The 17,251-nt window shown below is 39.7% G+C and overlaps 1 protein-coding gene across 5 annotated transcripts in view; it reads left to right on the top strand.

Moving 5' to 3' along the window:
• Window positions 1-17,251, top strand: part of IPCEF1 (interaction protein for cytohesin exchange factors 1) — an 84,230-nt gene that overhangs the window by 26,026 nt on the left and 40,953 nt on the right. For 4 of the 5 annotated variants that reach the window (XM_079331714.1, XM_079331710.1, XM_079331713.1 and 1 more), the window contains exon 2: window positions 14,844-14,894. In XM_079331714.1, the coding sequence (XP_079187840.1) occupies window positions 14,871-14,894 (24 nt within the window). In that variant the 5' untranslated portion in view covers window positions 14,844-14,870. Of the gene's footprint in view, window positions 1-1,838; window positions 1,890-14,843; window positions 14,895-17,251 lie in introns of those variants that run through there. The other variant, XM_079331711.1, reaches the window with a different exon arrangement.

Raw genomic sequence — 17,251 nt, 5'->3', positions numbered from 1 at the left:
TATGGGTTAGAAAAGTGGAACATTAGTCTCTTGGTAAAAGGGGAAAAAAGAAAAGGGAAAGTAACAAAATAAGTTTATTGGTATATTTTTAAGGATATATGAGTGCTTTTCAATGCTGCAAAATAGCATATGAATGCAATGCAAATAATGGTCAATGAAATGTGATGCCCTGGGTTAACATAGTCCATAGTTACAAACTAAATGGAGACTGGAAAAGTTAAAAACAGGCAAACAAAAAGTGTGCAGCCACAATGGAAACTTTCCTTACAGTTGAGGGTGATGTCTCTCTTAGCTGGAAGTTGTTGCAGATGTGGCAGATCTCTCCTGCCTGCACTGGCAAAAGCTCTGAAATGGATGGATTATGAAAGCATTGTGCTGGCATATCCTCTTTCCACAAAAGATTCATCTTTGTAGCAAAATATCCTCTTCTGGATGTGCTGAAGCATGCTGCTCTATGTGAACAAAGCTTTCAAGTAACTCCCTGTAGACTGACATGAGTCATCTGTTTTTTATGTTCCTACACTCTGCCAAGACTACTAGAAAGCCCTGCAATTATAACTGGTATTCATGGCACCAGCAAGGCCCAAATTAATTTTTCTTATGGATGTCCTACAGGTGGCACTGTAATTTCAGTGTCATGAATAGTAAAGCATGGAGATTTCTGTATAACTCCTTTACCTGACTCTGGACCCTGGAATTTTGCTGTGACGGGGCAAGAGATCTCAGAAAATGCAGGATTATCCCTAAGTAGCAATATCCCTCCTTTCCTGCCTTGAGGAAACTGGTCTGTAATATTCCAGTGAGTCAAAAAGGAAAAAATAATTTCAAAGTATGTGATGGCCTGCCTTATTTTTAGCATGCCTATCACTTTGAAGAAGGATGAAATTTGGGAGTGCATGCTGTCTTTATAGACTAATGTGATACATGGGATAAGTAAAGAGCAATAGAAAGTATAAAGTATAGAGCAATGAAAGTTACTTGGATATTTCTGCTAGAAGTCCACATATTTTGGCACAAACTGTTAAATACATAAGCCAGAAAAGTACCCAAAAAATACAAGGCCCTGAATTTTCCCACAAGCCTAGTGAATATGTAACTTACAGAGGCATCTGTCTCATATTTTTAAGAGAGTTATTAATTTTGGCATATCACTCTGCTGGTTAGTTGAGAAGGAAATGTGGTAACCAAAGATGGTTGATTTGAAACTATTAGGTGCAGGTGCTTGTCTGCAGATCTTGCTGTCATCCCTGCTTGGATGGGGTTTCCTGGGACACACCTTGCCCATGACCCAGAAAAACCAAACCAACAGCACTTCATGTCCCATCTTTCCATTTGTCCCAAGGGCTTCCTGGCCTTGGTGTGGCTGGGTTCAGGCTCTCCCACACCTTGGGGTTTGGGATTGAGCGCTGGGGCCCCCAGGAGACTGGGCCTGGAGAGGTGCTCTGAGGAATGTGTTAGCAGGAGAGGCTGTGCTGAGGCTTGGGGAGTGCCATTTGTCACAGGGACTGTCATACACTTTCTTCTGTTTCCCACAAGCCTCTGCTTAGGAATGTACGAGAGTACATTTTTTAAACCAATTTCCATGTGGGAAACAAACAAAAATACTAAAAATTAGCTATCTGGGCATATTTCAAATATTTTATTCGCATCTCCTACCCTATTTCCACATGTCTGGGTTGCAGCATTAACACTTCTGACAGGCAAGGCTTTTAGCACTTGCTTTGATGCCTGACTTGTGGTTTGTGTAGTCATGGCTTGTAAAAGAGACATGAGTTTCCTCTTGGGCAATTTCAGTATTGCAACTGATTTCTGTAAGAGTTTCCTCTCTGCTTTGCAAGGTGTATGGAGCTGACGGGACAAGTGTGGCTATTCTTCAGAATTCCTTGCTGGTAAGGCTGTGGCATTTCTTTTTGCTAAAGTGACAAATGTCAGTTATTTCTGTCTAGTCACATCTATTTTCTTTTCTTTTAAAAAGACAGGAAAGTTTTAGCTGATAAGAAACAATGTTTACTTGGCATAATAAAGGAAGTTCACAGAGACAAGTAGCTGCTTGTTTTTAAAGGCATGTGTAAAAGATCTCATGTTCTCCCCTCCCCCTCTCTACTTTGGTTAAAAATACAAATAGAACACTAAAAAATAATGAAATAATTATTTTAAAAATTGTTGAGTGAGGACAAGGGACAGCATGTATATGAATTATTCTCTTCTGGTCAAGTTTAATTCAGTCGTGTTTTAAGATCCATCAAGGGACACAGTGACAATCTATTCATGAGTGCTTCATGTAAATCTGATATTTGTGAATGTGTAATATGGAAAATAAAGCAATTCCATTATTGATTTTGGGCTCCTATAGAAAAACATGCAAATATAGTGTTGTGTGAAGAGAGTTTAAGGTGCAATATGGGATTAGATTTTATTGTGCTGTAGTGACAGCAGTGAGCAGAATTATTACTGTTTACAATGTGAAAAGAATTTTAGAGTCCATCAACTTTAATGTTTCTCTCATATACATTAAATTGAATGAATAAAGACATGGCTAAAGTACTGTGTGAATGGGCTTACCCATACAAAAGGACAGCTGGAATTAGAATCTCTTGTCCTTTGTGCTGAAACAGAAAAACCAAACCTCTGTCTTTGTCTCTGTATTTGAGTTTTCCTCAACAAATTATGCCTCTGGAGAAAGTGGAGATTAGCATCTAGTTTAATTATTCACTTACCAATTTTCTTTTAACAAGTTCATTTTGAAGTGTAGATCTCAGTAGTATTTAATTGGGTTTCTTGGAAGGTATATTATCCCTGTGCACGAACAGCAGTTCAGTTTGGTAGGATATTCCCATCTGCCAGTTATGCCAGCATTCAATGGTTTGGACAATCAAAATGGAGAGAGAAATTATTTTGTGACTTCTTACAGAATGGCCTTTCTGTACCCTCCTCTGTGGTGAAATTTCTAGATGTGAAAAATACCTGTGTGGAAGGGAATTCCCACAGGGCCCCTCCGTTGGTGCTGACTCTAGAGGCAGAGCTGCACACAGTGTGACCAGGTGTAAGTCCTGTGGCTGGTGGAGGCTGTGTGCCTCAGCTCAGGCATGCTGAAGCTGCTTTCAAATGCTGCAGCACCTTCACTTTGCCCAGCATGCTGCCTCACTGCTGCCCCTTTTCCATCACAGGGTGGTGGAAGGCTCTATTTCACTTTATAGATGACACGAGCTACTAATGCCAGGCTGCTGATGTTCATGTGAACTTTGGGTTCTAGCTGTTTGTTATTTATCCCCATGCATACTGGGAGACCTGATTTCTTGCAGGGCTGTCTATTTGCCAGAACACAACATTTGCTTTTTGCCTCTTTGAGTGTATTTCCTGGTAGGTGCAGCAGCTGGGTGCTGCCTGCTCAGCATGGCAGGCTCTCCACCAGCCCCGTGCAGCCCCTGCAAGGTGATGGGGAAGGCATCAAGCCAATATAGGCTAAGGGATGCCTCATTTTTAAAGATGCTGTTTTGTCCTTGTTGATTCCCCTTGCTGTTTCCCCTTGTCCTGCAAATCCATCCTTTACAAACTCCCCCATGGTCTCTCAAAAGTAATTTTGACTTGGTTGTGGGTTAGTGGGACAAGGTCAGCTGTGGATAAAGACACAGCTACAGGGTAATGTACAGACAACAGTATTGTGCATTTGCTTGGTTAAATGACATGAATGTGGAGTCTGCTGCTCACCAGCTTGTCATGGAGAGATCCTAGGAGATTCTCAGTTGCTGTTGGATCCTGTGGTAGGAGCAGTAACCAAGGAAGGGCTGTTGCTGAATGATATGCTGAATAATTTCACTGTTCTGTGCACAGAACTCTCTTCAAGGAGTCACTCAACCCCCTGTTAACTCATGAGTGCTGTTTACAGGCCAGTGTAGCTGGTACTCATTTCATGTGTGGAGTAGGTGATGCATCACTTCATGCTGATAAAATCATGCTGAGTGTTGCACAATCACCAGACAGGGAGTTGGGCACTGAGGTAATGTTGCATGTGAAACTATACCTATTACCCCTTTCTGCATCTTGGTTCCTTCTTCCCCGAAGGAGAGCCACATTTTTTCTCTTAAGAATTTCACTGGATAGCAGTATGTGCAGTTAAAGACAGAGCTCATCAAAGTGTGTGCACTGTGTTTATGCCTTAGTGACACGAGTTTCTAAAAATATTTCCCTTTTGCAGCCTCCTCTACTCTTTAATTGCTCACTTCTCTTTCCTATCATCAAGCTACAGTCTGGCTGTCCTCCAGTCTGTTTCTTTTGCTTTTGCTATGGGGCATCTGTGGCATAAATCTGTGTCTGTCCTCCTCCAACTCTCTCCCCTGCCTCTGGCTTAGCTGAGTCACTCTTTCTCTGTGCTCATGCTTGCAGTTGTCCCCATATTCTTGTGTCCTTTCCAAACAGCTCTTGTGCTTTTCTCCTGGGGTGGCAGAAGGAAATAATGACATAGCCTTGAGTCACCTACTACTTCTTTAACTGCTTCTTCTGTAGATATGGTTTCCCCATCAGTGGAAGATACAGCTTCCTCATCAGGGCAGAGTTCATCTTCCTTTGACGTCTCTGCCTTGCTTTTCTCCAAAACTTCCCCTAGTCTTCCTTTCTTTCTCAGCTAGCATGTTCTTATTTCTTTGATTGACTACAACCAGCAAACAAAATCTTGTCTGCCTTCATTTTATCCTGGCATTTACCTCCAATTTTATCTGAAAATCTCTTCTTAAAACCTTCTATCTGTGATTCTATCTGCCAATGGTCCTCCATCTGTTTTCTGAAAACGTATGCAAAATGTCTTTCAGAAGGTCCTGATAAACCTCAATATGCTGTTTGTGATCTAATAAACATTACTGCACTCAGATTTAATTTTTTTTAACAAAATGTAGAGATTAGCCTACATCTCTCTGGTATGTCATGGTGCAGCCTCTAGTTGAATTCAGCCAGCACAATGCATTTCTACCTTTCCTAAGCCATACTTGTTCATTACTGACAATGATATCATACTGATAATGCTGTCATAGTCTAGGAACTTTCTTTAGTTCTTTGTCCTCATTTACAAGCTATTGGTTAAATTTCACATAAACTTTCAGAACCTCATCAGTTCAGAAACTCACTTCAAGGATACTTTTCTTACTCTGATTCATTGACAACTCTCCTATTTTATTTATTTACACTTCTGAGCAGCATTAAACATACTGAGCCTGAACTGTCATTTTGAACTCCCTGGGATCCCTCTCTTAGTTTTACAAGCACTTGAATGTATACCATCTCATCATTTTTCAAAGCCCTTGCTCTGGTGCTAACAGAAACCTTTCACAATGCCTGTCCTCAGGCTTACTGAGACCCAGAATGATCCTGGTGGTTGTTGTCCCACTGTTATCTTGGAGTCTGTCTGATTCCTGCCTACATCCTCCTGCTGTATTTTGTCTTGAACCTGCCAAGAGCAGTTGTCTTTTCTTCCCTGTTCCTACAGTACACATGTCCCATTTTAATGGAAGCAAACATACTGCAACCCCTCTTGCTAATATTTCAGAGGAGTTTCTTCAAAAATATTTTGTGTGGTTATGCTGTGAATCACTTTACATATTCCCCTGCTTTGTTACATTATGTAGCTGTTTCATTATCCTTGTTCCTTCTTGCAAGGTCTCAAGAGAGTTCATGCTCTTATTCCATGGTGCATCCAAGTCTACCAGGTTCTTCTGGGAGCAGCTTCTGGGTACAAGCACCATCCAAATACTGTACCAGCTGAGTCATATTAATTGTGCTTATTTTCTCTTAATCTAAAGCAAAAACAACTGCTAGGCAATTCAGTTTGCCTTAAAGCTCTTTCATAGTTAATGTGTCTCAGCTAATACACAGTAATTTGCTTATTGTCTGAGCTTTCTGCAGCTCCCTAATAGAGTCTTTAAATGATTTGTGTGGATCTTACAAAGTGCAAGGAGAAAGGAGATTATGTCAAATTGTCAAATTTTCTCAGAAAACAACAGTGTGAAGATGTTTGTATTAAGTAAGATGCAACGTTTCCCAAATTGGTTGTTTAACATCTCTACAGATAAGAGCAAAATAGGGAATTTTGGGAGGGAAGGGAAGAAAGCTGAAATGGAGAACCAGAAATTATCACAATTTATTTATTTATTTACTAGGAATTTAGTGCACTGGAGCTTTTTTCATTTGTGGTTTTTGCATTGTGTCTCTGCCTGGGATCTTGTGGATCTTGCCCAATCACTACCAGCACACTTAAAGCAATGATGAGATGAAGATTGAATCTGTATTCTAAACTGCCATGTAGTACACACCATTGCAGGGGTAAGCAAGACCCTCTAGCAGTTTTATGTGTTCTGGATGTGCTGTTTGTGCCTGATATACACTTCATTTCCAAATGAAGTGCAAATGAATTGCAAAGATGCACTGTGAAGATAAAATCCTAGAATCACAGTGAATCAGAGCAATTCAACTCTGGTCTTGGGTTTGTAAACCCACAGAAAAGAATTGGTCTTGTACTGGTTATTTGCTGAGTCCATAGGTCTTCTTTCAGTTCCTCCACTTCAGTGATTTCTGATCAGATAGACTTTCAGGTGGTGGTTATGTTCCAGCTTGTTTGTCTCCTGGTGGAAACAAAATTGGTAGAGCTTCAGAGACAGCTGCTCAGGGTGTGGAGATATGTTCCTCCTACTTTTGAGCCATAATACAACTTCATACTATGTCAGATGGTATATTTGGGTTCTGTGGATGTGCAAGGACCGTGGTGCTCAGCTGGAGATCATAGCTTTTCTCTGCTGCTGCTTCCTCTTCTTTTGCTTTTAAGGACGTGACAAAGCAGGAACACATTGGTTGCACACACAACACACTATGAAATGTGCTGAAAACTTGACTGACATCCAGTTCGAACAGCTGTTCAGTCTTCTGACCTGACTCTGGAGTTTTAGCCTTAGCTGCCTTGAATTCAACATTTTCAGCATTCTTTCATCCTATCCCTGCTGAGAACTGGGGCTTAAATTCTGAAGTGGCAGACATTTAATACAAAAACAGCACAATCACATTGAAAGTGAGTCCTCTGGAGGGGTTTGGAATAGTTTGCATTTTTTGCATCCTCATTGATCTCAATAAATCACAAACTGATGGTCAAAAGTTCAATTTATGAGAAGTAGGTTTCTTGTGCCAAACTTCTTACAAATTTGGATGAATTTGATATTATTATTTAATTGTATATAAGTTATAAAATTGAAATTTAAGGATTGTAATATAATTTGAACAATAAATATTTTCAATCAGAACATGCTTAACTTTAGAATTTATATTGTTAGTGGTATCAATTAGAGCTCTGCTGCAATGGGAAGTACTAAGTGTGGGGTTGCTTTTCATCAAGCATTTACCTCTCATTTATTACTTTTACTACCAATGTTGCCAATGAGAGGAAAAACTGAAGAAACAAGGTAAAATAATTTATTAAAAGAGGATCACAGAAATAAGAGTAACTATTTTGGCTGCAATTGCTGTGAGATATACAAATAGGTGATAATACTAATTTTGTCTTGATTATTATTTTTATGACTGAGAAGTCAAGAACTTATTTTGGCTATTTGCTTTTCCTCTATAAATCTTCAAAATATGTGTATAAGAATTATGAAAAAAATAGAGGTGCTCTATATTGAAATGCACTCTTTTAAATATAGAAGGACACAAAGAGCTGGGAACATTTTAGAAGAAAAACAGAGGAGAGAAGTCTCTCCTTAAAAGAAAAATAAGACACACAGATTAACTTTGTGTAAACTGTTGTGAGAACCATGGGATGGTGGAATATAAGTAAAATTTTTGGTGAAATACAACTTCTTATGACATAACAGAAAATCCAGATCATCTGGGAAAACCTTGCAATTTTTCCTGTGAATGAAAAGGTTCAATTTTTAGTTCTATGTAAGTAATTTTAACATATGGGTTTCTCCTTTAGAAAAAGACTCACTGCTTTCATTTCAGATTTTATTACAGTGAGGGCAACACTACATAAAAGAAGTACAGAAAAGTGTTAGTTTCTGTAAGTTTCAAGAAGCAACTGTCTGATGTAGTCAGGTCTGCATTTGCAGGAACAGCAAATAGTTATCTCTAATGATTTATTTCTTTGTCCAGATGTTCTGGGAAAGCCTATGGTGTTTAAGAATCAATAAATCTGAATGCCTACAGCTGCTGAAGGCTGAAGAAAAGTACTGCAGCAATCATTTGCATGCAGCCATAATTTGCAACCAGTCATAGGTTTTTTTTAAGTTTTATTGCAGCTCTCAGGCCCAAAACAGCTTGTTATGCTGCCCACCTTAGACAAAACCCCTTTTTCACACTGGTGAGGGTCTGTGTTCTAGCTGATGTTACTCACTGTGCTGTGTTTGTGTGGTGAAGAGGCTGTTTTCTCTTGCTTGCAAATGTAAGTCAAAGTAAATATGGGTGGTAACAACTGAAGATGAAAATTAATCTGTCTAAAAGAAAAACAAATCTACTGCTGAAGCAGTTGAGAAACAGGCAAGCTACTTGATATTTAAATTGGATTTCTAAGAGCACCTTCTCATCATATATTTGAGTTTTCATTCTAGAGATGATTTTTTCCTGCCTCTCAGCAGTCCATATCTGGTCTAACTCAGACATACTGAGAACAGCATTTGGCTCCCAGTTGCCTGCCCAGCTCACTGGCCTGCCTGTCCTAGACCCTGGAGAAATTCTATGTTATATAATAGCACATGGATGCTGAATGGGCTCTGGATGGGAGAAGCTGTGATGTCAGCAGTCCAGTTTTCTCCATTCTCTTGTTCCTGGGAAATGCCTTTCAGCCACGGGAAAAGGAGGCCACTTGCAAGTCTGTATGGCTCAGCAGATGACATTGTGAGCAGAAGCAGCTCCACCCTCGTCTGGTGAAACTTGCCAGGGCAGTTTATCCCTGCTATGCCTCTCCCCACTGGGTTGTCCTATTGCAGAGGTGATGTGCAGCACATGTGTGTGCTCTGATGCGTGGGAGGAAGATAAACTCTTCATTGCTCCTGACCTTTTAATGAAGAACCAGACAGGACTCCAGAGAGATCAGTTTCTTGAGAACTTTATGAATGTGGAGTGGAATTTTTTGATTGATGAAGAAGCAAGTCCCCCAGATATTTCTTACCTACTTTGCCCTCAAAATCATCAATGTAATGATTTTGCTTTATTTTTAAAAATCTGTTCTCTTGAGATTTCCCTGGAAGTGTGAATGCTAGCCTTTTGCATAGTGCTGTTGATACAACAAATGTTTCCTTAGCAGAAGAAAGAAGATTTACATCTAAGCTTCAGAGACTTTTTGTTGGCCTCTTGTTCTCAAATGCAGGAGTTGGAAGCCTGCTCCTGCAATTTTTACCTTCCATTGGATGCATAAACTTCCTGCAATGCCTTAACAGCAAAGGTTATTCAGAATCACGTTCCAGTGAGGATGTCTCAGGTTCTTGTCACTGCAATCATCCAAATTTGCAAGTAGAGCAGCAGTTCTGTACCTCTGTGCTAGGGTGAATCATGCCCTTGTTCTCTCTTTAGGTACTGGACCTTGCAGTGTTCCCTCAAAACTGTCCTTGCTGAACAACTGATGTGAAAAAATAGAGGAGGGAATGATGGTCCCTCTCTCCTCATCTGTATCTTTTCACAAGGGACTTGATTCAAGAGAAACCCCTTAGATTGTTGTCTCAGGAGGCTTTTTATAGGCTTTTTATTTTTTTTCCCTTTCCTCCCTTCTGTGTTTCCTCTTCTGTACTCGCAAAAACCTGTGAATCTTTGGAAGAGAGCAGAACATCAGGGAAGTGCTTCTTTTTCCCTGGAGTGTTTCCTTACCCCTTCAGTGCACTAACTTTTCATCTATTTTTGCAGCCAGCTTTTCATTGCCTGCCACAGCAAAGCAAAAAGCCAGCTAGGAAGCAGCAGGAATTGAAGCATTGCACTCAATGTTTGTGCAAACTCCTCCTTGGCCTTCAAGCATTGCAGCACCAGGAGTCAGTTTGACACTAGAAGGAATTTGGGACAGATGCACTTTATTAAGGATGCCATTTTGTGTTCTCATGGTAGGCCATGGAGGCAGCTGGAGCATGTCTTCCTTTTGTTTGAACCTCCTCATTCTTTCCAGCCCCTCTCCTGCTGAAGGCAGAGGACACTGACTCCTGCAACTGCTGCTCAGAGCTGTCAGCACATTTAACCTGCTGCCCCTGGGCTTCCCAGCTGGCTGACAGCACCTGGCCATGATCCAAGCAGGGAGATGTCTCCAGACCCTTTCTGTCTCCAACACAGGAGCAGTGAACTTTGTTCCAGTTTTTCCTGGCCTTTTCCCAAACAGTCAGAAGTCATCTTTTTTAATTGCTTTCACATGAGGGCATTGAGTAATTCCAAATGCATTTGAAAACAATGTTATAACCAGTGGTATTATAAAATATAAATGTATTAGATATGAAAAGTGAGGTTTCTTGCTGCTAAGCCTGTGAAAATAGCCCTTTGTTGTTTGCAAAGTGTAACACTTATTCAAAAGGTTCAAGTTATCCATTGTGGCCCAAGCTGAAGGTATACTCTGACAATAATATCTTATGACTATATTTTCATAGACTTTCTCTTTCTTATGTCAATGGTGAATCTGTAGCTTCATCTGCAGTTGGAAACATGAAAATATGGGGACCAAGGTGGGTGGGGCAACCTTATCCAGGATGGGACAGGTCGATGAACTTTGGTGAAAACCACCTTAATATCTATTTGTTATCACCCCGAGGCAAAGTGCCACCTTAATATCCACCTTCCCTGGTGAGCCTGCATGTGAGAGAAAATCTGCAGGCCAAGAAACTCCTTGTACAAGTCAGACAGTCAATTTAGATAGCTGATTAACCAGTTAAGTACCTGACTAGAGCTGACAAATTAGTGGTTAATGGTAAGGTTCTGTCAGATTAAATTGATCTCTAGTAAGCCTAAGGACAATTAAGAGCTTGTAATCATTGTGATCATTTTCCCCCTGCATTGTTGCAAGAACCTCAGTTAGAGGTAATGTGATAATTTAGGACTATTACATAAGGCTGTCTCCTTGCCACAGGACAGTGCTTCAAGCACTGCTGTAAATTGGGGCAATGCTATTCCTAATGTCTGGTGAAATATATGATTAAGTAATCATTGATTTTTGCAGGGGAAACTTTTTCAGCACTCTCACTAGTTTCATATTGCCTGTCAATTCATTGCCCACTGAAGTGCAGATTGTTGCAGGCAGCCAAATGAACAGAAAACAAGAACAGGGGTCAGAGCTGGTGACCAGCGTGAGAAAGGTAAACAGAAGGCTCAGAGCTTATTTTCCAGGCTGTCTACAGCCCTGGCTTGGTGCTTGGCAAAACAGAAGTTTTCTTTAGGAGAGGTCTGTGTCAATGCCACCTGAAGAGGATCTTAGCTATGCACATTGTGAGTGCTTCTGTGGCACAAATAGTCTGAGTCATGTTGCATATATCAAATATTTTGCTCTGAAGCAGGAAGGCATATGTCCACTCTGGATGTCATCTGAGAGATGCCTGGGAGGCATGTCTGGCAGGCTTATGCCATGATCATTGCACATTGACATACTCACTGTAGCTTGTAATTGGCAAGAGCATAAGGCCTTGTGGATTTTGATTTTACCAAGAGGAATATTACTAATGAATTGAGATTGATTTTTGCAATTAGAGTAGTTGGAATCTCAGTGTTCTCTTTTTTCTTTCCTTTTCCCTACCCTTTAAAATTACATTTGGTTTTTATAGAGATATTTCTATAGAATTTAGCAGAGATGATGAGTCAAATAGATTACCTCTATCTACTAATGCAAGATATTTCTGATAAGACACCTGTCACATTTCTACATTTGTTGCATCAGCTTATTGCACACATATGTACTTGTTTATTACTCTTCTTGAAAAAGCAAGGGCGAAACAAGACTAATAGAACCTATGCACACTGATACCTCTAGTTGTTGTTGAATCAAAATTAAAAAAAGTCCTCAAGAACTTGATTTAGAAATCTTTTAACTGAAACCACATTTGATCTTGTATTCAATTCAGACTGGAATGAAATCAGGTGGTTCAGATAAATCCTAGAGAAGCCAAAGAAATGATAATATAAATCCATCCCCTTTGCTTTTATTGAGTACATCCATTACAGTTTAGCCTCCAGAAAATGAGAGCTGCAAGTTTGTTTTACTGTTTCTGAAGCCATCAGTGAGAGAAGGTTTACTGTGTTTAATTTTCTCTCTTTGGTTTATTCCACATTTCATTTTAGCAAATTGAGCATCCATTACAGCAGATTGTAATCCTGTTGCATATCTTCCATGTGGGTACCTTAATCTGTAGGCTGCAGGGTTTTCCTCTCCTTGTGTTCCTTGAATTCAGCTTGTTGCAAGTGGAGAGTTTTAGGAAGAGGGCTAGAATCCCACACCCACCTTTCAGGGTGTTATCCTTCTTCAAATTCAGTGTCCACCTAAGTCAGGACAAGGACACACAGAGGTCTTCAGGCTGTAACAGAGCACTGTGAGTGCTGTGAAATGGGCTGAGTTTTCTCCTGCTGCAGCCATTCCAGCCAGGAGTCAGGACACCTTGCTGATGATGTGAACTGCAGGGTTGTCTCTTACTAACCTCTCACTGACCTGCAAAGCTCCTGAGCTTGGGTGTAGCTTTTCTTCTGGCCAACATTCCAGCCCTGAGCACGGCCCTGGGCCTCCATGGTGTGGCCACTGACAAACAGAGGGAAAACTGAGTGCACTGCCCACCATGGGATCCCAGCTGCAGTCTGTGTAAGGGGCTCATCAAGGGCTGTGGTTCCCAGGCACAGTCCCTGCAGAGTCCTGCTGGGCCATCAGTGAGGTGGATATTGATTGGCTCTGTTTGAGTAGCCACATTTATTATTACTCCTTCTCCTAATTCACCTGACTGTTTAGAAAGGGGAGATAGTTTTCCCACAGTGCACCTGCACAAAATTGAAAAGGCTCACTTATTTGCTCTAGTGCAAAGATAAGCAGGTTATGCCCTTCTGAAATGTTGGCTTTGAAACAGTTGAGTACGCCTGAGTGGCTATAAAAATCCTAATGCCTTTTCACATAGTAACTCATCTCACTCAGGTTGGGCTTTCTTAGGAGAAGCAAACTCAGGTTAAGTTGTCTATGAGTTATTTCTGCAGTGACTACGTGATTTTTAAAGTATTAATCATTACACAGGGAACAATAAATTATATTTTTTTTACTAGCATGGGACAGAAGTCAATGCTGCTTTTGAACACTGGGTTCTGGCTCAAAATTGCTTACCCAGTTTCTGGAAACTAAACAAATATTTGAGTTAAAGTCACTGTGAAGAGTTAGCTGGAATCCATTTCAGCTCCTTTGGCACAAAGCACACAGGAGGAAATGTTGTCTTGCTTAACTAATGTTTCTCCTCCTGCTCGTGGTACTGTGTCTGATTCAAAGCTGTGCAGTTCCTCCCCAAACCCAAGGCACACATGAAATTAAGAAATGACAGGAAAAAGGCCAGGTCACAATAATTACTCTGATATGGTCTGTTATTCCATTTCTTTCTTGCTCTGTATTTGAGGCTCAGTGTTAATTTACTTGTATAACTCAAGGTGTTTCCTCTGCTTGTTTGTACTAACTATGATTTTTAAACATCCTTGAAATTATTGGCCATAACATCTCTCCTCATCAAGATATTACTTCAACTTGAGCTACTTATAGAAAGTAGTTCTTTCTACTTTTGAACAGAAATGGCTGGGAGCCAGAAGAATATGTATTTGTTACCCTTTCTATTTTTGTTTTGAAATTGCTGGAAGCCGGTAGGTGGTTTTTATTTTCTTTTTTAAGATTTATTTTCAAACTAAGACAAATATTATGTATGAGGAGTGACACATATCTTAAATAACTGGTTCTAGTAACAGGAAAATGTTCTTGTTAGAAGTTCTTCTGAAGTGTGGCTCTATTTCTGGAAATCCTTTCTTGCTTGCTTTAGCAGAGTTTTGTATCCTCTCCCATTTTCCTCCATGATTCTTTCACATGCAGAGGGGTGAGTTTTATAGGTGTGTTTTAATTTGTCTTGTACACTGCATGGATACATCATCTGTGTATTCTACCAACCAAAGGAAAATCTCACAGGCAGCTGACAAGTGCATGTGTTAACCAAATGAAATCACCTCATCTGCAACCTAAATGGATACCTACTAGTCTGGTGTGTCTTTGGAAAGTAGAATTCAGTGTCTGCTGTAGGACTGCACAGATTTTGATCTCCAGAAATGAAAATTTCAATCCATTATAAAATGAGTAGTCCAGTATGAGGTCTCATCCCATTCAGGAGAATCAGAAAGTTACTAAATTTATATTCGCAGAAAATGCTGGGAATTACTTAACCAAAGCAGGAATCCAAATATTATAGATTTCTTTCAGAATAAAGACCAAAACAAGCAAAAAAGTCCACTCCCAATTTTATTTATTTATTTGCTCTTGCATCTCCTCTAAAATACCAAAAACCTCCAATTCCACCCAACTCTCAAATCCATCACAACCAAGTAAAAAGCAATCTTCTGGCCACATCCATGAGCTTTGCTCTGTTTATTTAATAGAAAGAAGCTTGGGTAGCTGTGAGTTAATGTTACTTGCTGCTTGTTGATTTCTAAATCAATAAAATCAGTTCATATAACATAGGATTGTCTTTGGAAATCTTTTTTTTTTTTTTTTTTTAGGGGTTGGAAGAAGTTGGAGGATAGAGTCAGAAGGACAAAATGTTTTAAAACATTGTTTTACTTTACTGCCAGGACTTATGTTATATGAAAATATAATACAGAGTTTAAGTACACAAAATGTTCTCTTTTAACAGCTCTTCCACTGAACTGTGAAACCATTCATGGAAGCTGATGGCAATATTCTTGTAAGTATAATTGAAATTATACCAGAGTTATTGATCATCTGATGAGGTCATATGTTGGGATTATATCCTTGTAGTCACAAAGACCATGAACAGTGTAAAAGAACAGCACATGTGAACAGCATCAGTATCCAAACAAGACCTTTCTTATGGGCCAATCCAAGTGGACAGGGTTCTCCAGTTCTGCTATAAGGATAAAATGAAATCTATTGCACGTGCCTGATGCTAGTAGGACTTCCAAGTCCTACTCTTCAATGGATGAGATAACTGTAATCTAAGACAAATGATCTTAGCAAAGGATTTCTTAGCCACACGGTCTAACCCTTGGGAAGTTTACAAAAAATACAGCTCTATTGCTACAGCTATGTTGACCATAGCTGCCTTTGGTGCCTTCTCAGACTCATGTAGGTCACTCATATGAGTAGGACTTCATGAGACATGAAGCCTGCTTTTAAGTAGTAGCCCAATGCCCCTGTCTTTTTTTTCCCCTTTGCCTTGAAACAGCCTCACATATATATTTAACCCAATTTTTATTCCTGGAGAGTTTGCAGGACCAGGAAAAACCCAGGACTCCTGGAGCTTTTGATGCAGCTCTCTCTGAATAGGAAGGTCAAGGGTCCTTTAACTGGTGTTTGAGAGTTTCGCAGAGAAGAACCTGAGAATCTTGGCAGACATCATGAGCCATCAACATGCCCATGCTGCAAAGAAAGAAAATGGCATCTTTGGCTGCATTAGAAAAATTATTGCCAGCAGGTGAAGCATAGTCATAATTTATTCAGTGCTGCTGAGGCCATTCCTGGGATAACCTCTCAATATACGAGACACATGATGTACTGAAGAGGCTCAATGAAGGGCCAATGCAAAAGCCATATGGAAAGAGTCCTGGAAAACCAGATGGGAAGTGGATTAGATGACCTCCTGCAGTCCCTTCAGTCTTAATCATGCTGTAATTCTGTGGAAAAATAGGACATCTAAACTGACAGAAGCCTCTGCTGATGTTGTCCCTTCTCCCATATATTTTTGCTCATTGCTGGAGCCTGCCTGGCGCAGAAGTGTCTATGAACAATGCACAGTTGAACAGATTCCTTTGAAACTCACTCGTGGTGTATTTGCCCAGTGAAGGAGCAATTGATAGCAAGTTTGAAGTCTGTGCTGTTCAGCAGGATCACTATCCCATGCTGTTCAGTCCCTAGTAAACCAAAGCCTAGTAAGCCTTTGGTTTACTAGTCCCTAGTAAACCAAAATAATTAAAATCTTATAATTAGAATCAGTCTTACGCCAAAATAATTAAAATCTACTCTCTGTTACCAGTCTTGCACAAAAGTGCATGTTTTGCAGTTATCCCAGAGCTTTCTGAGAGCTATTGCTCTCAGATTTCCCTTGGTAAGGAGAAATAGAAATACACCTGATGTTGGTTCGTTTTTCAGTTGAATCTGTGATAATGAAATAATTCACTTCCCATTAGGAAATTGAAAATTATAGAAAATACCCACCATTGTTTAAAGCAAAATCATGACATTTGGTTTAGTTTCAGATTTTTCCAGTGGTTATGTCTGCTAGTTACAGTACATTCACATCTGAAACTGCTATTATGCCCCTGGTTTTATTGGTAACAGCTCTGCCTCCCACAGTTTTCTCTTTGTTCTGCACTGGTAAGAATCTCTAGAAAAGTGAAACTTAAACATATCTCTTAATCAATGTTCACGCAGGTCCACTGACAGAAAAAATTATTGACTTCTTTATAAAAGAGTTTTCAGTGAAGGAAACTTTAATTTACTTCTTGAAAAAAGGTTTGCCACAGGAGACTTGATAATGTGTTGTATTCTTATGGAAAATTGAATCCAAACTATGCTGGTAAGGCATTTAATGAATTTTGTTGTAGATTCATTTAAATATAGGTTTTCTATTGGTTTGAGATGAAAACAGTTTTACTGAAAACTCTTTGTTTATTTCATAAAGTATCTATCTGACTCCAAACACTGTGCTTTGGAGAAAGAGGTTGTTTTTATTTGTTTATAGATCAACAAATTTTGAGAAGGCAATTTTGTGAATCATGCTAGATTTTATTGCTGCAGTTGGGGATAAGAGCTTTCTCTTGTGTGGAGCAGAACACATATTTTTTTATAGGATGAAGCTGGGTTTCTGAAAAGCACTAAAACACAACCAGAAGTTGCAGGATTCCAGGCTTAGTGCTAATTTGTTGAAAATTTACCTCAATTTTCAGTAATATTTGGAAAGATAATGAGAAATGTATCTTAATTTTAAAAATTTCATCCAGCAGTTGTTCTTTTAGGGATTTTATCCAGGCAAATTAAATGCAGTTCTGGCTGGAGAAACTGCTCTTCCTTCCACCATTAATT

This window comes from Erithacus rubecula (genome assembly GCF_903797595.1).
Source record: "Erithacus rubecula genome assembly, chromosome: 2".
In the NCBI taxonomy this organism is placed as follows: Eukaryota; Metazoa; Chordata; class Aves; order Passeriformes; family Muscicapidae; genus Erithacus; species Erithacus rubecula.
Note: the sequence above shows the minus strand (reverse complement) of the source record. Positions and strands in the feature narration are given on the sequence as shown.